The sequence below is a fragment of the Hippocampus comes genome, unplaced genomic scaffold (assembly GCF_001891065.2).
Source record: "Hippocampus comes isolate QL1 unplaced genomic scaffold, H_comes_QL1_v1.1 scaffold261, whole genome shotgun sequence".
Classification (NCBI taxonomy): Eukaryota; Metazoa; Chordata; class Actinopteri; order Syngnathiformes; family Syngnathidae; genus Hippocampus; species Hippocampus comes.
Genome location: NW_017805824.1, coordinates 3,682,751 through 3,703,364, shown reverse-complemented (window position 1 = coordinate 3,703,364; position 20,614 = coordinate 3,682,751). Strand labels below are relative to the sequence as shown.

The window sequence follows — 20,614 nt, the reverse complement described above, 5'->3', positions numbered from 1 at the left end:
AACAGGACGTTTCAAATGTCATGATTTAAGTTATGCTACAACATGTTAGAGGCATAAAAGATTAAATAAACAACTTTAAATTACTGCAAATTACTCGATTGTTTTTGGCCGTTTTTTGTTAGAATACTTAATAAAGCTAATTTAATTCGTAATAAAAGACAGTAAAGTGTGGCTTTCTTCCACGGAATTCACAACAATGAACATGATATTTTGACATTAGTACCAGAAGATTTATCAAACAAAATGCATTACTTTTTTTCCATTTTTTAGACACGTATACCTAGAGATTAGTGATGTGTCGTTCGCGAACGAGCCGGCTCTTAGAGCCGGCTCTTTGAAGTGAACGACATGAGCCGGCTCCTAAGAGGGAGCCGCTTTAATGGGAGCCGACTTTTTTTTTCCTCCTGTTTTTTTCCCCCTTTCGGTTAAAGCCGCACGTGATTGGTCAAGATCTGTGCTCGATAGCGCTTGAGTACAGAGAAAAAACTACACGGTGGAAAGTGGAAAGGTGAGAAAATGGATAGGAAACGCAGTGAAATTTGGACTGATTTCAACTTAATTGATAGTTCAAAGGCAGCGTGTAGACTGTGCAAGGTTAAAATGTCCAATATCAAATATTAATTTATCATTTGTTGTTTGGTAATCAAAGCTTACTTATGTTGTTTTACTGTAAATATTTAAACACTTATAAATATGCACAATCAGAGATTGGAACTTTTTGTTGACCTTTTTTTGAGATGGGTCTTTGTTTTTGTACTTTGTAATTTATTTTTTTGTAGCACTCCATGTTGTACGCCATGTTGAGTATGTTCAGAAGAATATAAATAAAGCCATATAAATAATAAATATTTGATATACTGGATATTTTTTACATTCGTAATTAATTTTACACATAATTTTACATTATTTTTGGTATTAAACTAATTTAAGCAACAAAAAAACTGAGGAGCCATTTGGGAGCCGAAAGAGCCGGCTCTTTTTAGTGAGCCGAGCCAAAAGAACCGGCTCTCTAAAAAGAGCCGGAATTCCCATCACTACTAGAGATCTTGAGGGGGTTTGCTTATTCCTCAAACATATTCCTCTTCTTGCGGAGTTTTATGGCGGTTGGCAAGAAACATTCAGGTGCATTACCGCCGTCTACTGGTAAGGAGTGTGAACCAGGTGCTTTGGCAAAAATTCAATCGTAGAAAACAGCTTCCTGCCCGTTAAATTATTATTCTATCGGCATCATAATCATTATTATTTTCTTTCAATATCTGCTTACACACATATTCATGCTTCATCTTATAAATGCAGAGTGTGAGGACTTTTATCACCTCTGTGGTTGGTCCATGTCCAAGCGGCAAACGAATGAGGCGTCCTCACTCCTCACCAACCACATCCAATATGGCGGTGGGGGCGACGTCCTTGAGACCTTAAAGGCTGGTTATACACGTCTATAATGCCCCATGATCGTTAGTAGACAGACACTAGCATGGCATTAACATCATTGTGTGCATACTCTCTCAGGAACCTGTGCTGTGCGAGTGTTTTAAGGAGACATTTTCACTCTCGGATGATCAAGCGAAACAAAGGCAAGAACCAGACGACGATAGATACCTTATGCGTAGCTTTGACATTAGCGTTATTTGCATTTGGGTGAAAAATGTGTTGAAAATAATGGATATCTGTATTGTGAACACGTAGACAACAACAACAATGCACCTGGATTATTATGCTATAGCGCGAAAGCAACGTTATATTCATTTCTCGTCTGTTCTGTGTCGAAGTGTTAAATCGAAGAACTCTCGCGGGATGACAGTGACGCGTGTTTTGGGTGTCTTACTTAATCGTGACGTATTTCCTGTTATGTTATTAAAAAGACGCGTTCATCTTTGTATTTTTTATTAAAATGCACATTTACGTATTTTAAACGTGTTAATGTTTGATATCAAGCAGTTTTCATTCGTATAGTCCCTTATTAGTCGAACAAATGTAAAAAATGCATGTTTTGGAGGCGGGGCTAACGTCAAGCCCGCGATTTTTGTACAAAGAGCCGGGAAGACTCATTCACTCTAGTGTTTTCTTCACTGCAGGGGTCAAGAAAATTCTCTTCTGTTATTCTTGTTTTTTATTTTCAGTTTCTTTTTGGCGTTTTATCGATTTTAATCTTGCCAACATGCCCGTCCTAGAGATCGCAGATGCTTGTGAAGTTTCCCCATTAAAAAGGCGCAGAGGCAACCCTGCCGAGGAGAGATCCGTTCTTCGCTTCGCCAAACTTTCAGAACATGCCACGACACCCACCAGAGGCTCCACAAAAGCGGCTGGATATGACCTCTACAGGTTACTTCTACATTTCTATTAATTTCATTTTTCTCAGATGACCTCAAAGGATGCATAAATAACTCAAGCGCATTTGTGGTGAAACTCTTACAAGTCGGTGAAGTCAATCACTTTGGAAATAGCAATTTAAAAATACTAATAATTTCATAGGTCTGTTTTGTGCACATAAACTAAACCATAGCATTTGTGGAAACAAGCTATGCGGAGATTCTTTATCCTTGAATAGTTTGAGCACGCGTTTATCAAACTAGTAGCGGAGAAGAAGCTAAAAGGATAGTAAAATCAAATCATATTAAATAAAAGTAACTTTTTTTCTTTTTTTTAATACAGTGCATATGATTATTCAATTGACCCTATGGACAAGGCCGTAGTGAAAACTGACATCCAGATAGCAGTACCACATGGCTGTTATGGCAGAGTGGGTGAGTTATTTTTCCACACATACATGAGTGCATAAAAAAAGAAGAAAAAATCTAATAAAACCCAGCTCAACCGTTTTTCTCCACAAAAAGAGAGTAACTTGTTCGGCAGTAATTTTTCTGTACTTTCAGCACCAAGATCTGGACTCGCAGCAAAGCACTTTATCGATGTTGGGGGTGAGTTGAATGTCAGATTCCTCCATTTTTCTACACGGCTGACATGAACATCATACCTGTTTTTCCTTCGCAAAAAAAAAAATTAAATTGGACTATAACTGACTTCATCAGTTTGATTTTTAAAAAATAAAATAAAACTCCCCCCTATGTATTCTTAGCTGGAGTTGTTGATGAAGACTACAGAGGAAATGTTGGTGTTGTCCTATTTAACTTCGGCAAAGAGAAATTCAAAGGTAAGTTACTGACCTCTGATCGGCTTTCTTTTGTCAATAATCATTTGAATTTATTTGGGATTTTCAAATGAATTGAGTCCACTGTTTCTTGGAATTTGCAGAACTTTAATAAATCAAAATATGATAATTTGTAAATCCTTCATAAGATATTTATTTGCTTATGCAGTTGTTTCATAACTTGGTTAACTTTTAACCATGACTCAGCCTTTCTCCTTGTGACCCTTTTGGGGATTCTCCCTTTGACAACTAACAATGACATCACTGATTTCCAATCGACATATTCACCTGTGGAATGTTCCAAATATTTGTTGAATCTTTCCTTAACTTAACTGCTCTGATCCACCCCCCCCCTCCCCCCAGAAATGTATTAAAGGCATCAAAAAAGAAAAACGAATATACTGCATTTAATCAGTTTCAACGTGAAACAATTTGTCTTTTGTATTCAATTGAGTATAGGTTGAAGGATTTTCAAATCCCTTCTACTTCCAACACGATGTACTTTGTTTTTCCAAACTTGTAGTTAAAAAAGGTGATCGGGTTGCTCAGCTGGTGTGCGAGAGAATCGTCTACCCAGAATTAGTTGAACAGGAGGTAAGAAGCCAAAGAACCCTTCTTCAAACATGTTTAAGTGTGTGTTTTTCATCTAACTGACATAAATGATTACATGAAAATGTCTTTTTCAGAAACTCGATGACACTGAGCGCGGGGCAGGAGGTTTCGGATCAACTGGAAGCAACTGAAGCCCTGAATGTTGAATGTTTTAAAGTTGGGAGTTTAGAGGTCACTGTTTTGAACTTGTTAATAAATATTTAAATATCAGTCTGATTTGCCCTTTTATTTTAACAATGTTGCGTTTCTCCACATGGGGGCAGAGTATTACAAAGTTCAGAGGCAGTACAAAAAAATACATACTTTAGTTCTTTTTCTCTGTTGTAATTATTTCACCTATTGATGAGTTGTGCTATCAATTTGTTTGTGCCATGACTAAGGTTAGTATTATTTAATGACCAACCTCTTCATTTGTATTGAGGATGGGAAGGAATGTGTTTTTTTATTTATTTATTTATTTTTGACGTACTAAATCAGCAGAATCTGTTTAGGCCGCATGACGTCATTTCTGTCACGACTCCCATCGCACGTGGTGTTCAAATTCACCATAGGTAATGTACACCGGGGGCTTCATCAGGAGGGGTCAAAGGACGCAGCCTTTGTGGAATTTGGGAACCACGTGTGGTCGACTCTTTCCAGTAGTGACATCATGTGGCCTTCGGAGGCTGCAATCTATAGATTTGGACATTGCCTGCGTCAACATGCATCTTTCCTTGTACTCCTACAGAGGGCAGCTCCACAAGGGGTCACAAATCCTCTATACAAAAGCCATCCCTCTCTGCAATAATTAACACAATGTGGCATTTTTGCCACCCGTTGCGGTCACACATGTTGCTCATGCCAGAAACCACCACCTGGAAATAAGGTGCAGGATACGGAAGAAACAGGAAGTGATGAAGGGGCAAGTAGCAATCAGATATACACCAAAAGAATGTTTTTTATTGTGAACGTTCAACTAAACCCTCACTGATGTGAACAAAAACACAGACTGGTGTCAGGCTGGCCTGTGGTAATGCGGCACTGATTGTACGTGTGAGAGAATTGTGTGGCCGTGAAGGCCTCAGTGCATGATCAGTAAGGTCCAGATTTGCCATCACGAATGTCAAAGGTGTGTGAATGTGTATGTCTGTGTACAGATATGTGAATGTATACAGTTAACAAAGAAAGTAGTTGGTCATTATAAGCACCATTACAAACCCCCGTATTCCAAGGGCTTCCTCTAGTTTACAAAGGCATCATAGATTAAAAGTGACATCGATTATTACAGTATAAACACAATTTACATGAAATATAAGAAGAGAGCGGTCAGCTTCGGGGAAGATAGCAGACATGAAATTGGAGTGGCTGACGGAATATCAGAATTTGGTATGGTAGTACAGTGCATTTCAAAAGCTATGTGGTTGTGTTGCTAGCACCAGTAAATATGAATGATCCATAGAAAGAGATGGACAAGCATTGTTTAAATACGCGGTAGGAGTCGTTCAAGCCAGACACGATTACATCTCAATAGTCCTTAGTGGCTCCCTTTCCTCTCCTAACTGTTCTCGTCACGATTCGACAGCTTTGCGAAGGCAGAAATGTGTTGTGTCCGGGTTTGGTCAGTCACTTACCTGAGGGGAGGAAATGAATTCATGTCAGACTAATGGGACATCCTTTTCTTCCACTCTGCCACAGTTGTACAAAAACAAACAAACAAAAACAACCATGAGAGTTTCCGGTTGTCCTTATGCCTTCCAAAGTGGCACTGATTCCACATATCATACAACATGCAAACCAATAATTCTGAAACACATTTCCAATGGTGTTTTACACACTTCTTAAACGCAATGTGTTCATTTGACAGCGAGCTTTCAAGCCAGCATTTTTTTTTCCTCACAGAAATTGTATCTATGATATGTAGAATCATCTTTGGCAAACAAACGCTGTAAACCCCCCTCCCACCTCCCTCTTGCCCGCCCCTAGCCCATCCCCCTCTTCCTTGTCTCTTTGGTGGCAAGTCCATCTCCCTGTTGGGGAAAACAAAAATGATCCCCCCCAGCCCCAACACTGACCCAGAGTTGGAGATGTTTAGCTTCTTGTGGATCATCAACCTCTGCCCGTCACAGGCTTGTGCTGGTTAATGCAGGATGATCTGCACCCTCATCTTCAGGATGTCCCCCAGTTGCCCTGTGAGGTAGTCTTTATCATGTCGGTCCTCCAGCGCCGTCAGCTCCTTCTTCCTGTACAGCGGGATGCTACTGATCTGAAGGTCGTACGCGCCCGGAGTGTGGGCCTTCTTCTTGCTCAGATGCAGGTAGCTCACGCCCTCCCTCTGGTTGATCTTGAAGTAGCCCGCTTCGTTTCCGTAGTCGATGTTGTAGCGCACGTGATCGGTCAAGGCGGTCAGTGCCGGGATGAATTCGAGGATATGGTCGCGGTTGCTCAGGTCACTGATGTTTAGGTGGAGGTGCAGGGTGTCCTCGATGTCCATACTGGCCAGACTGATCATCTCATTGTCAGAAATCTGCAAAGTAAACATGGATCAAAAAAGAGGCTTCAAGCCGTTTAATGGCACTCCCAGATGATGTCACACTAGACATAAAACACACAATTTTAATATAACATAGCTTTGCTCTAGAAAAGACCACTTCCTTTAATACTAACACACATTGCAAAGCGACAAAGACATGCTAACGTTAGCATTGATCATCGCCGTTTTAAAAGCAACGGATATTTGAACACAAATGGTCACGCAACACATACGGACAGACAATATAATACTCATAGGCATGTATTCTTAATCCTCTATAAAAGGACGAACATTACAGTGTCTTACTGAGTCACCTCCAGCAGTTGTAGAAAGAAGAGTCTATTCTTCTTTGTTTGTGTCTTTATGATTGTATTGTAATACTGCCTCTCGCTGGTAAAGGCAAGCACACCAGAAGGAGCTGCACAATGAATTGAATTTTTCTTTCTTTTTCCTCAGTCCACTATTTGCTCATCCTTGCCTCGGAAGCCATGCTCTGTATTTCACGTTCTTTGGAAATGCGCTGACTTTAAGCCACACGTGTCCAACAGTCTACAGACTGCTTCTGGGTGGGAGTTAATGTACTTATGTCTTTTATCATTTGTTTTGTGTGCTTTTGCAAAAGATGTGGATACATTTTTGATGATTGATTGGAGCATTAAATCATGAAGCACAAACTGTTTAATTCTTTCCTACTTAATTACACTGGTCAACAGCTTTATTGGTCCCTAAGCATATTTTTAATGCCGATTTCAAAAATGCCTTTACTTTTTTTTCGAACACATCAGGTTTTCTAGATGGTTTCTTTGTTTTTAAATTTGTACAGTACAATATTATGGAGTGCCAATTTTCCTCATTAAATTGCACAAACACATTTTTGGTAAATGGGAGGGGTTGTAGACTGGAACAGATTAACAGCATCTCCATTCATTTCAGTGTGGAAATACGATCTGATCTACTTTTGAGTCTTTTACATGGTCACGGAATGAGTTATTGTCATACTCCCCCCCCCAAACTTGCTGCTGTAGACTGCAAATTTCCCCAGTGTGGGACAAATAAGGGTTATCTTATCTTATATCTCAAGGCATTACTGTATTTAGGAAAAAAAAATCATGTATCTCTCATGCTTTGATTGCACCCGTACACACTGATAAAATGCGAAGCAGCTGAATCAAGCTTGACTGAATTACCTGCGTGTCATCCACAGGTTCACCCTGTGTTGAATTGGCGCTGCGCCGTTGGCGCCCTTTCTTGGGGTAGCCGTTGATCTTGCACTCATAGCAGGCCTCAGGAGACAGAGCATTGTCGTCCTCCTCCCCTCCCTGAGCAACAGTTTGGTCACCGCCACCAAAAGCCAACCCTGAGACACAGTGCCTGAAGCAAATATAAAAGCCATTAGGCTGTATGTGGTACACATCAGCAGGCAGCATTTAAACACAGGCGTTCACTTCACAGCATACCCTTGTCCTGCCCTGTAGTACCCAGTAGGACAACCGCAGAGGTAGCCCCCATCCGTGTTGGAGCATCCAAACTTGCAGGGGTTCTGGGTGGAGGAGCACTCGTTGACGTCTGAGCAGCCACCGGAAGCCTGTTCGTAGTTAAAGCCGGTGGGGCAGAGGCAGCGGAAGCTCCCCAGAGTGTTGTGGCACGATGCTCCCCCGCAGATTTGACTGTTCTGACACTCGTTCTCATCTGGGTCACAGGAAGTTGAGGGGAAGTAAACAAGCGCGAGGTCAGTGTACTCAAACGGGCCAAACAATAGTGGGAAAAAGTCAAATGTCAGCACTGTGTCGACATGACTTTACAGACTTTCTGAAAATGTTCATAACCAGTCTTTTGCCCCCCCCCCCCCCGAAAGTTTGTGCAATGTCATGGGCAAAAGTACGATTTCCGAGTTTGCAGTAATCAAATTTACAGTACCGTATTTTCCGCACTCGAAGGCACACCTAAAAGCATGACATTTTCTCAATAGCCGACAGTGCACCCAATGTAAAGAGCCTGTAACTCTCTTCATATTCCCCATAGAGTTGTTTCCCTGTTTTGAGTTCCTATGCAGGAACCAATTGTAACTCAAAAGGGTTCTGCCCGACACTAATTGACATGAGCATTCGCCAACACACACTCAAACAAACAGACATTTACTTTGTGGGCTCCGCGCAGCCATTACGACACGAAGATAATACAACAAGCATAGTTAACTACTGACTAAACGAAGAAGGAAACAAGCAAGACTTCAAAGGATATTTAGCTCCTTGTGTAGGTGAGCCTTTTTGTTGAATCAATTGTCTTCATAAGTTTTGTCTTTATTTATTGTTTTTAATGCCATTTGTATTTATCTGTTTCATGTCCGTGTTTGTGACCAGTTCTCATCGTTACAGCTGCAGTGGTTGTGAGGGCTTTAAAAATAAAGCTGCTCTCTGACAAGCATATGAAAACATTACATTCACACGTTTGCAGTTGGTGGTGAATTATGTACATAGGAGTCACTACACTGTATTGTATTGTATTTCCTATACAGTAGGCTCATCTAGTGGATGCATAGCGCAAAAGCAGCCACTATTGTATGCGCCTTAAAATGCAGTGCGCCCTATCTAGGAAAACAGTTTTAAAATAGGCCATTCATTGAAGGAGCGCCTTATAATCTGAAGCGCCTTATAGTGCAGAAAATGCGGGTAGTTGTTTTGGGTGTAATTCTATTTTGGGCCACTAGATGTTAGCACAGTCTCATGTTTAAACACTGTAAATTTCAAAGAAGAGTGAGAGTGAAAACAGGAAGTATTTCAAGGCTGCAGGTTCATTTTGTGATGTACAGCTCCATGCGTATAACTATTGATGTTTATTGTGAGAGTTGATTGTGAAAGTGTTTGTTTGGGAAAGCCAACATTTACTGTAAACAGAAGGATAGGTACCCTGTCATAACGTTTGTCCAATATTTTTGTGTTATTCACTGCCCTTACTTTCTCGCTTTTAAATGTTTACTTCAAAGGTATGTTTATGACCTTTAAAAAAGGGCAGTATTTAAATAGGGTATTTCTATGTTGCAGATTTCACTTTTGCAAGGGTGGTCAAGAATGTAACCGTGCAATGGGGTGAGAGGGGTTACTGTATATTGATAAGAGAAAGACAAAAGAACGAACCAGTGTTTTGCTTACCCACACACTGGTTCCACTGGTAGTGCTGCAGATAACCTTGTGGACAGCTGCAGCGGTAACCACCCACTAAGTTCTGACAGCCATGCTGACACCTGTGGTTGCCGTCACACTCGTCAGTGTCTTTGTGATGCAAAAAAACATCAGAAAATGAGTCAAACTTTTGTATTTGATCAGCCAGGACTGAGACAATGCTTGCCATCTGTTTTCAGACCTTCACAGTTCTGCCCATTGGGGTCTAATGAGAATCCTCGCTGGCAGTCGCAACTGAAGCTCCCTGGAGTGTTCTGGCAAACACCATTGGCGCCACAGAGATTCGGGTCTGTTGAGCATTCGTTGTTGTCTAACACATTCAAAAGAGGAATGGTTCGGATTAAAACAAAATAGGACAGAAGTGCTAAATAGAACGGAATGGAAGTGAGCATAATACGGTGGCCCGATATTCAGACACTGGCCACAGCATTCGCTCCACCTGGACACATTTTTTTTTCATGGAAGCACATGTACAGCATATGTTATCTTGTTGGGATTTCAGTCATTTCATCAACCCTTCAGCTCTTTGACAGACGGCATAATACCGTATGTCACAATTTGTGAATGATATACACTGATGCTGATATTAGCACGCACAACTGAATGTTTTCAGAGTATTAATGTCACCTAAGGAACATAACTGAAAAAAAAAAACAATTATTTGTAATCTTTCTGAGAGGGCAAGGGGGGAAAAGCAGCTGAAACAATGTGGTTGCACAAGTTTGCACACCTTCTCATAACTGGAATGTGTTCAAAATGGACAAATCGCATTCCAATTGTTAAATGGGAGTCAGTACACACCTGCCAACATTTAAAGTGCCTCACATTAACCCCAAATAAAGTTCAGATGTTGTAGAAAGGATGTTTTTGTTTTGGGGTTTTTTTTTTTTTTTTTGCTTTCTGGTAGAAGACTGAAGGTTTTGAACCGTTCATAATTCCTTCCACCTTGACAAAGGCTCCAGATGCAGCTGGAGAAAAGCAAGCCGGATGCTGCCACCGCCATGCTTCACTGTCGGTGATAAGCAGTGTTGTGTTTGCGCCAAGCATACATTTTGGAATGATGGCCATAAAGTTCAACCTTGGTTTCATCCGACCCTAACACATTTTTTTTCCACGTGTTCGGGAGATTTTGTTATACATACGTATACGAACTGTAGTTGTGATGTTGCAGCTGATGGTTAATATTATTGAGATGTCAGTTTCAAGAGTAAAGTTATAGAAAGTTTGAACCTCAGACCATCATCAACATCTTATTATGTGCATGCGAGAACCAGTGACTGTGTAGTAAACCTTGATTGTGAAGAACGAGTGGCTCTAAATTATGAAGAACTATTTATAGTGCTTCAAGTAGGCCATGAAAAGTGTTGATTTCCGTAATTGGGGTTAGCCTATGAGCAACTCCCGCTAATGTTCAGAAACAGGTGTGTTGTGGACTACCAGTTTCTCCAACAATTTTGTTGACAAATTAGGAACACACTACTATGTATGTGTCATACGCTGTCATCGGCTATTCCATCGTATACTTGGCACTGAGAGCTCTTTGCCTCTGGATGGATATGAGGTCATGGGAGCTGCTTTATGGTCTGGAAAAAAGCTTGTGGTTGTCATGACAATCCATTGCTGAGTTCCATAACAAAGACTCCCGACGCTGCGCTACTACAAATGAGTATAGTCTAATAAGATAAGTGTGACATCAAAGAGAGTTCACTGAAGACGATGACGAAGCAGGCTTGAGGATACAAGTGACGCAGGGAAGGGAGACGACATGTGCGTATGGGCTACAGGAAGTCACGAGCGCCTCATGACTCAACATGTTTATCCGGCTCATCCCTTTAAGGTATACACAGACACAAGAGCACTTCCGAGGACAGAAATATTTACATGTGGAAGTCAATTCATGTTCTGCTTGTGTTCATTTACCGATACAGGCAGTGTGATGCTGGGTAAAGCCGGGGGGACACTTGCAGGTGAAGCCGCCGATGGTGTTGACACACAAGAATTGGCAGTTGTGCTGTTTTGTCGAGCACTCATCCAAGTCTGGAAAGGAAGCGGGAGACATGACATCATCGTCGTTAAAGACTAGTGTGAGATGATTGCACGCACAACTGTATGGGGGAGCTTCTCATTTGTCGGAGTCAAATTCCAGTCCATCTACAGTCAGTGACCTACAAGTGAACTGCAAATGAACCTGACGGCAGAAAAAAGGGGCAGTGGCGGTCCAAGCTTGGATAGTGCCAACAACGAGTGAACATTAGCTCCTCAGCTCATCGATCAATGAAAATGTCAATCTTCCTTGATGACGATGACCTCTCAATTTGTTTAGTAGCATAATCCTTAAAGATCTAAACACCCTTCCCCAGAAGAGGGTGTAAATTTTCCATACAAAGGTCAGTGATTTATCATGGGAAAACCATTTCACGCCTTGCTCGACGGCCCATGGCGATTATCGTTTTGGAATTTTAAATCCAGTTAGTTTTAGTGAGTTTTATTTTTTGTACTGAGTTAGTTTTAAGTATTTTTCAGGCTGGCTTTGTTAGTTTTAGTTTTTTTTCCTTTGGGTTTATTTTATTGATGCTATTAGTTTTGTTGTGTTTTGTGTCAGAAAAATTTGAATTACAATACGTGCAGTGCTGCATAACACCGCTTCTAAAAGTTAGATGCATGAATGCATGCACACACCCTAATTAAACAAAGCTAGAATGCCTTGTTTGCCAAGTTGCCAACTTCCAAAGTGGATTTGTGTCTTGAATTCCTGTTGAGAAGAATTAAACCTGCGAGAGAGATATATATATATGTGTGTGTGTGTGTGTGTGTGTGTGTGTGTGTGTGTGTGTGTGTGTGTGTGTGTGTGTATGTATAACACACACGCGTTAGAGCTCTAAGAGGACCACAACTCCCAGACGACTTCCGGCTAACGATTGTGCAGTAATTTCAAAATACATACCGGTACCTTTAAAATCAACCACACCAAAGACAAAAGAGAATTACATTGTGGCTTTAGTTATAGTTAATTTTTTAAGTGTAAAAAGTATTTTCAGTTAGTTATTGTTTTCTTTAAAGCATTTTTTAAAAACTTTTTTTTGTTAACAAAAATGTTTTTTTTCAAATTTTGAGTTATTTTGTTCAATTTCGTTACCTCAAATAACCTTGGTGCAGCGGTACATATTGTACATATCAAAAAGCGCCACTGCACAAAGGGGCACGATGGAGGTAGGGGAGCTCAAGTTTGAATAATACAGATAAGAGAAGCCATAAACACTGATGAGGATTTAGTTTTAGGCAGTAAAACAAGCCTGATAAATAGAAGATTTGGGTGCATGTTGTGATTAAATGCAAGCACGCAGACGGCCCAGAATAGAACAAGCATTATACTGGGAGGGGGCCAGGTCTACTCAGCAGTACTGCGGGTCCAACCTGGAAACAGTTGAGGACAGCTGCTATGAGGTTCTTTTGCTGTGTGTGCGTGTGTCACCTCTGCAGCTCTTTCCATCTTCCTGTAGGATGTATCCACGGGGACAGGAACATAGATATCCACCCTCTGTGTTCTTACAAATGAAGTTACAAGGCTTTGGTGCCTGTATGCACTCATCCACATCTACAATGACACATAACAGTGAGACACTGCTTGATCTTTTCGACAAATACAGTATTCCATAAGAGCCGATGATGAGATCAGCAGACTCGGGCTGTATTTCTCAGGTGCGTGTGTGAGCTATCTACCCGTGTGGTTTTAGCCCTTACCAAGGTGGCAGGAACGTAAACAAGAGGTTGGCACGGCAAGAAAACAGTCCATAAAATGAAGTGAGATGGCTGTGAACTGTAAGCTTACCCACACACTGAGAGCCAGTGATGTCTGTAGTGTAGCCGGGTTTGCAGACACAGTTGTACGAGCCAATAGTGTTGACACACTGGCCGTGCTTGCACAAGTTCCCGATCACACGGCACTCGTCAATATCTGAACAGAAGCGTTCATGTTAACAAAGTGAAATACAGAATAGCGTCAGCATCTTTGTAAGAGTACCTGCTTTCGTGTCTCATTGCTAAAGCGTTAAAGTGACAGAGCGGTTACTTGGGAACTCGATGCCGTTTGTTCTTAAGGCTTCGATTCATTAGACGGATTATTTCACTCGAAATTCTCGAATACCTCTGCCATCAGTGGTGTATCCATGTCCCAGAGGGCACATTTTCTTGAAGTGGGTGGTCCCAGGGAGTGGACAAAGCTCACAGTTGTTGCCCCAGCCCCTGCCCCCATCACAGCAACACTCCGACTTGGTCACCATGTTTCTGTTACTGGATGTCATCTGACACAGAGTAGTCAGGACCTCAGTGAAACAGAAGCCCTCGCGGTTATCTAGATGTCGGGAGACACGGGGAAGGGAACGTGAGAGCGAGACAAACAAAGAGGTGGCTAATGGGAAGCAGACAAAGCCACCCAGACAGCACCAGACGTGAGGAGATAACCCACGCGCACAATCACTAATGTCTGTCAGAAGCCAGATAGCAACTGAGACCTCGGTTTCCCTGGAGTGTTTCTCACCGGCTTCAGTACATCACTTTGAATCTGAAGTATATATTTAGATTAGGGAGGAAGCCTGTGAAACGATTTCCTTTATCTTGACAGTTACAAACACGTGGTTATTAACGAGATGGGAAAGTGCCACAAAGGGGCTAAAAATCGACAAGAAAGGTGCACGACCATTTTCATCCACGTTGAACAAATGTAACATCAACTGTTTGTCCAGTTTGCACGTGTACAGAGTTAGGTGCGTATGGTGCACATACTTACCAATACATTCCGTCTGTGTGGGGTTAGCTATGAATCCCTGGTCACACTTGCAGCGATAGCTTCCCAGCGTGTTCTCACAACGGCCGTTCTTACAGATGCCCGGTTTGGCTGTACATTCGTTCAGATCTGAAGCGGACATACAAAAGAAGAATACCTTCGTTATAAACGTTCACCGTCAGCACCCAACTGCATGACATCATACATGCAAGCAGTTTGTTTGGGAAGACATTGTCGAAACAAAGGTAAAGATTTAGCTGTTTGAATTTGATATTGCTTTTACAGATACAGAATGCAACGCAATGTGTTTTTAAAACCAACCTTGAAGGTATGGCTAAAAGTGGGCATTTCCATTTACTTTACTCTCTTGTTTTTAAACACTCTAAAAGTCTAAATAAAGCCCAAACAAACGTCTAGTTTCATAAAGAAGAAGAAGAAGAAGAAGAAAAATTATGCATCTGATTTATAAGGTGCTTGAAATATACAATCTACACTTGCAAAATCTTGGGGTTAATGCCACAATAAAGAACAATGAGCAATAGGTTTCAACAGTCTTACCTATGCAGCCATCTCCACCCGGGTGGCGTGTGTATCCAGGTGCGCAGATACACATAAATGTACCTATAAGGTTCTTGCAGGTCATTCCTCTGCTGGCACAATCATCTAGACCGTCTTCACATTCATTCTGGTCTGCAAGACAAACGTACTATGCATTATCTATTAACGATAAAAATAACAGCATGTACCTACAGTCTAATTTGCTGGCGTTGGGCCGGAACCTCCTATGTCACAATCTGGTAAATCTCACATTTTTATTCACATATGTATCTTATACTATTGGTCAGTCCACATGCGTGGGTGTTTTTTATGTATTTATGTATTCATTTATTTGTTACAAATTATTGATATTCAAATTTGCATATTCACTTTTTCAAACATTGCCGCAAATGTTCTTGGACTTATTAGCTTTGAAAGTTTCTGCTTCTCTCCCGATGTAGCTACTCTTTGCCATGCTGTCTACGTTGCCGTTACCTGTATTTCCTGACATGAACTATCATATGTAAATGCCAAAAGATAAGTTTAATGACTTCATACTGTTTGTGTGAAGTCCTCTTGTACATTTGGTTTCCCATTCGTGATGTTACATCAATTCGTGTTATTTAGGCTTCTGCTCGCAAATACGACTAATGAGCCTCACGTAAAGGTGATTTGTATCCATCCATCCATGTGGTGGATAGTTTAACTAGTGAATATCGTCATCGATGTACCATGAATTCATGATTAAATACATGCTAGATGGGTGGTGTTGATGCTTTATGATCCTCTCCGTTTTGAGTGCTTCGCCACCAGCTGGCCATCAATTATTTGGGCATTTTCACTATTCGTTGCAGGGCAATTCATCTGTTAATTGCTACATGCACACAGAGCCCCAATATGGTCTCCATTAATCTGCTCAATATGACACTGGCATGGAAAAGGAGTTGAATATCGGCAAGTAGTAAGAGAGTTGGTGGTCTGTTTGGAGCTGGGATATAAACAATGACGCTATAGACATTGAGAGGTTCCTTCTGTCTCGGCGCTTCCCTCCAAATACAACGGTTGCCATGGTCCCCGCGCCATCTGAGACAGTGGAGGTGTAAACAGTGACTCATCTGGTTACATTTCCTCGGGCTTTAAAAAGGCTTGAGGAAATAGTTATGTAACTTCACAAGGAGTGTATATAAAGTATTTAATGTGAAATGGTGTGTGACTAAAAGAGCTGCGTTTCGGACTGCTTAGTCCTGGAGTTGTAGTACCTTTACACATCCTCTTGTCTTCACGCAGCACATATCCTGTTGGACATTTACACTCATAGGAGCCCACTACATTAACACAGCGGAATGCACACAGCAGAGGATTCTGAGCACACTCGTTGATGTCTGGAAGAGAGCACCAGAAAAAAAAAATATTAAAAATTACAGAAGTCCAGTGGTAACAAGATAAATTATATGCTAAAAACGGACAATAAAGTAGGCTGGTTGGAAAAAAAATAATTAGAAAGTGATCAGATATGGACATTATTGAAATCAAAATGCTAGGTTTGAACCAAATCATATGTATAATTTGCGACAAACTAAAAACTTTAGGTGTAACAAATTAGATTCATCTTTCTGAAGTTGGTCCAGAGTATCATTTTTTTTCCAGTTAGAAAAACAGACTAAATGTCACACACCTTCGCAGGTCATCATCGGACCAGGCTCAAAGCCTTCCTCACATGCACACTCAAAGCCTCCGATGACATTTGTGCAAGTGCCGTTTCCGCAGGGGTTACCAATGTCGCACTCATCAATGTCTGAAATGGACATGCATATTGAATGCATGTCAATATCGGCCCATGTAGGAAAGAAAGTGAGTGACAATGGACAATAAGAGACACTTCACTTGCCTACACAATTAAATGTAAATGCGGTGATGTCAAGTTGGTACCCCATTTGACATTCACAGCGGAAAGAACCGTCTGTGTTGATGCACTCGCCGTTTTCACAGGGGTTGTTGAGGCACTCATCAATATCTAAGAGGGAAGCAAAGTTAACGTGATATGTCGGAGGATAAAGATTCATGGTAGATAACACTCATACCTTTTGGAATCTCATCGAGCCCACGTTGATATCCCTTATTTTTACAGAGGAGGGGATACGCCTCTGCAACATGATATCACACAATTCGTGAATTGCAAAAAATGTCTTGTATGAATCTGCATGCCTGTCAGGGTGTTCTTTTGGCCCGTGTCATGGAAACCTACCTTCTGTCTTGCCAGGGCAGATTTCACAGGGATCTCCCCAGCCTTGACCCGGCATTCCGGTACAGCAGCATTCTTCCTTGGAAGTGTTCTGAGGCTTTGGAACCTGGCATCGTCCATTTTCAAACCTTGTATAGCAGTAGTTGACGCGTACATCTAAACATTGGCAAACACATGAAATGGAACAATAGAGGAGAAAAAAATGAGACAAACAGATCACACAGTTTGAAACAGTAAGACAGGCCAAAATATTTTGAATTAAGTCTAAGTATATGCTCAAAGCTAAACGAGTGGTACTGTGAGTTTATGTGTTCTGTTACCAAGCTCCTAAATCAGTTTATTTGCATATTAAATCAATAATCCCCAATGAAATTCCACAAATCTGTTCAAGCCCCCGCAAACCCTCAGATTTTTGGGGGAATATAATATAAAAATACCACTGTGTTGCATGAAAACGCAATACAAAAAATAATGCAAATGAAATAAACTCATTTTATAAAGAAGGGTATACTGTAAATAGGAATCCGCTGGAGTCAAAACAACGACTGTGCATCAGATTGAACAGATTGCAAATCTGCCGGACTTTGTTGTCTGTCCGTGAATTGAAATACAAGGACATCAGCCATTGTTAGCATTAGCTGAGCGTGACAAAAAAAGTGAACTTGACTCAATCAAATATAATTGCGTAGTAAGAACCTCGCTGTACAACATTTCTACTGTCTGTCAATGCTGAAAGTGAAATTACTGATGGGTGTTTTTCAGTTCACAATTACATAACAAATTTCAGTGGAACATTGTCGTGAGTGGCAGAGCAATACAGTTCGGTGAGGAGATTTTTTTTTGGAATCACTGTGCCATCAAAGGAATTGCCCAACGTGTTCGTAATGGCTTTTGTCAGGTTTAAGGTTTAATATCATTCATTATCATTCTTGGAACCCAGAAGTTGTCTGATCACAAATTAGGTTAACAAGAACTCTACTAAACCTTTGCCATACGGACTTACTGAATGAACACATTTTCCATAAAATTGTTCCCGTGAGAGTTTAAAGTTTAAATTTTAAGCTTAATAAGAATGTCAAAGGGCGTTGTTTTGTTGTTGTTTTGGCTTTATGGTAAAATGCTTGACTCGACTTGAGGAGGTTGGCAAATGGAGAGGACTGTGAGGACTCTTGTTCTTCTTGGCTCTTACTTGTAATGAGAAGCACATGGTCACATTCTCCTGCTAGCTCTTCACCCAACTGCACAAATAAGTGTCTTGACCACCACAGACCGCGCCCTCGCACACACACAGACACACACACACACGCACGCACGCACGCACGCACACACACACACACACACACACACACCTGGCGCGGACATGAACACTTGGTGCTGTGTACACAGCGACTTCGTGGGTCTACTTGCTTTACTCCACAAAACCAATCCGCAGATATTTCCGCAAAACACGTGATGCCTTGTGCACAGATGTCGTGTGCAAAATTATAAACACGGACAAAGCACTGGTTTACATCAATGACAGATGGTATCACAAGAATAACATCAATGACACCAAAGACTTAGAAAAAGTCATGATATGTAACTGATGTGACGCAATACGAAATCTACACAGGGTGTCTCAAAAGTCACAAAATTGATACCTTCATTTCATATCGTCTTCATTACGGGTATCGTTTGGACGGACATGAGACCATTAGCATTTGACAGCTGAGGCTTTGCAATGTTTGTAAGCACATCATTCCTTTTCCCACGACTCATCAATTAACATTGGAACAGTGCTGCAAATTTGTACGTTTGTAGTTTATAAAATATCAAATTCCGATGGCCACACATCAGCCTGAATGATACCCAAAACAAAATACATGTGTAGTGACTTTGACAGTGTCGCTTTTTCCATTCTTTGCATGTCAATCATCCTTTTTTGACAAAAGCAACCCTTAAACAATTGTGACAGGATTCATTCTTGATCTCATTTATTGCCCGTGTTTCTCACCCTCCACCCTGCTGCGCTAATTCATCCCCCGCCCTTCGGCCAAGCACGATTGACGCAAGGGAGAGGGGTGAAATGCAAACTTTAATCCACCTCCTCAGAACAGGTGATGTCATCGCTTGAGTGTTTCAAAGGAACTCCCTAACAGTGGACTCGCCGCAGCCCCCACCCAAGCCCTAAACACGCACACGCAGTACATAAACACACACATGCGCGAGTGAGGAGTGGGACGGTGGTCGGTCCAGAGGGATAAAGCTAATACAGACAAGGCTTGCGCCCCATCTATAGCATCGTTTCAAAATACTGTCGTCTTGTTTCTCTCACATACTTACCTAAACATCTGCGTCCCGAGGCAGATAGTTGGAAGCCCTCGGGGCATAAGCAAGTGAAGCTTCCCTCTGTGTTGGAGCAGGTTCCGAACATGCAGATCTCAGGCGACTGCGAACACTCATCAATGTCTGGTAAATAAAGAAAATCAAATCAGAATCAGCACAGAAGTTCCCCTTGGCGCTTGTTTTGTTTCCTCCTCTGTGTCAGGGTTAATGGTGATGAAGTCTAATCGGGAACGTCAGTAAATCAGTTTAGTCAAATAGAGTCTGTGATTTCTGAACAGAACATGACAGGGGAATAACCTTGCTGTCATGCGTGTCGTCATAAAATGGCCAGCTGCTTCTCTTAGTGATATTCAGCATTTAGGGCTGTTTCTCCCCGCTTCCAAAAACAGAGCCCTTTGTAGGAATGTGTTGAAGTCTGCCGAATATCTCTTCATCAGCACCACTACATAAACAATCCAAGCATTCTAGCTTCGGCCCACTCCCACGTGTGAGAAGGAGAAGAGAAAGAGAAATGGATGGGGAGCAGCGCAGGCAAAACTTTGTTCTCATCGACTAGGAACCTACTAGGAATCAAGAAGGAAGAAAACTGACAAATTTGGGGGGATACTTTCAAAAAACATTGTCTTCTTTTTAATTCAGGGAATTTATTTATTCTGGAAGCAAAGTGCCCTAATATGAAATTATGGTTCCATATATCGGTAACTTTTGGAGAAATTTACAACATGGTTGTTTCTTAATTTCGTTCACTGCTGTGGATGTTTATATTCGTCATCGGGAATCCAATTGGTAAATGTTTGTCATGTATGTTTTTCAACGAGTGGGAATGGAAAAGGGTCTCTCCCAGCTTGCCTGTGAAGTTCAGGGTAGTAACAAACTGTAACAGCTAACAGATCCCTGTGGATAGAGGAGTTGCCTTGGGTTTGTGGTCAGCACAGCTTTTGAGTAGAAGATAAAAAATAGGCGGTGAATTACCGCTTGTCACATCCAATATAAGGGAGAAAAATACCAACAGGTTTGAAGTTAGACAAATTTAGACACTTAACAAGCAAACAGGGTATGTGTGCATATGGTATAAACAGTATGTGTCACGGTAGGTAGTAGAAAGCGAAAGAGAGTGTGTCGCGATCGTGAGAAAAGATGAAGCACTTCATGGAATGAATGATAGATGGAATGTAAAAAAAGGTCACTGATGTTCAACTTGAGCCATGCAGTGTGTGTCCAAATGCTTCAAGGAAAATATATTTTATCATAATACTGACTAAAACAACCAGAATCCATG

The 20,614-nt window shown here is 41.3% G+C and overlaps 2 protein-coding genes across 5 annotated transcripts in view; one reads left to right on the top strand and one right to left on the bottom strand.

Annotated features, from left to right (window-relative positions):
* The first annotated feature begins 1,398 nt into the window (after window positions 1-1,398).
* Window positions 1,399-3,970, top strand: dut (deoxyuridine triphosphatase). Of its 3 annotated transcripts, XM_019886733.1 has the most exons (7): window positions 1,399-1,574; window positions 2,172-2,322; window positions 2,653-2,744; window positions 2,874-2,918; window positions 3,077-3,151; window positions 3,672-3,742; window positions 3,835-3,970. In XM_019886733.1, the coding sequence occupies exons 1-7, from the start codon at window positions 1,475-1,477 to the stop codon at window positions 3,889-3,891; spliced, it is 591 nt and encodes a 196-aa protein (XP_019742292.1). In that variant the 5' UTR covers window positions 1,399-1,474; the 3' UTR covers window positions 3,892-3,970. The 3 variants fall into 3 exon arrangements, with proteins under 3 accessions (XP_019742292.1, XP_019742294.1, XP_019742291.1); XM_019886732.1 differs by lacking the exon at window positions 1,399-1,574 and having other exon boundaries at window positions 1,602-2,322; XM_019886735.1 differs by lacking the exons at window positions 1,399-1,574; window positions 3,835-3,970 and having other exon boundaries at window positions 1,600-2,322; window positions 3,608-3,672.
* Window positions 3,971-4,677: 707 nt separating this feature from the next.
* The window catches only part of fbn1 (fibrillin 1), a 68,880-nt gene continuing 52,943 nt past the window's right edge, over window positions 4,678-20,614 (bottom strand). The window contains exons 50-67 of one of the 2 annotated variants that reach the window (XR_002170219.1): window positions 19,333-19,458; window positions 17,014-17,166; window positions 16,850-16,912; window positions 16,657-16,782; window positions 16,444-16,563; window positions 16,028-16,150; window positions 14,790-14,921; window positions 14,235-14,360; window positions 13,593-13,799; window positions 13,278-13,403; window positions 12,921-13,043; window positions 11,369-11,485; window positions 9,630-9,758; window positions 9,419-9,538; window positions 7,727-7,958; window positions 7,457-7,640; window positions 5,812-6,263; window positions 4,678-5,370 (exon numbers count right to left, since the gene is read on the bottom strand). Coding sequence is in view for 1 of the 2 variants with exons in the window: in XM_019886731.1 (XP_019742290.1) it covers window positions 5,877-6,263; window positions 7,457-7,640; window positions 7,727-7,958; window positions 9,419-9,538; window positions 9,630-9,758; window positions 11,369-11,485; window positions 12,921-13,043; window positions 13,278-13,403; window positions 13,593-13,799; window positions 14,235-14,360; window positions 14,790-14,921; window positions 16,028-16,150; window positions 16,444-16,563; window positions 16,657-16,782; window positions 16,850-16,912; window positions 17,014-17,166; window positions 19,333-19,458 (2,594 nt within the window). In the remaining variant the exon portion in view is untranslated. Of the gene's footprint in view, window positions 6,264-7,456; window positions 7,641-7,726; window positions 7,959-9,418; window positions 9,539-9,629; window positions 9,759-11,368; window positions 11,486-12,920; window positions 13,044-13,277; window positions 13,404-13,592; window positions 13,800-14,234; window positions 14,361-14,789; window positions 14,922-16,027; window positions 16,151-16,443; window positions 16,564-16,656; window positions 16,783-16,849; window positions 16,913-17,013; window positions 17,167-19,332; window positions 19,459-20,614 lie in introns of both variants that reach the window. The other variant, XM_019886731.1, reaches the window with a different exon arrangement.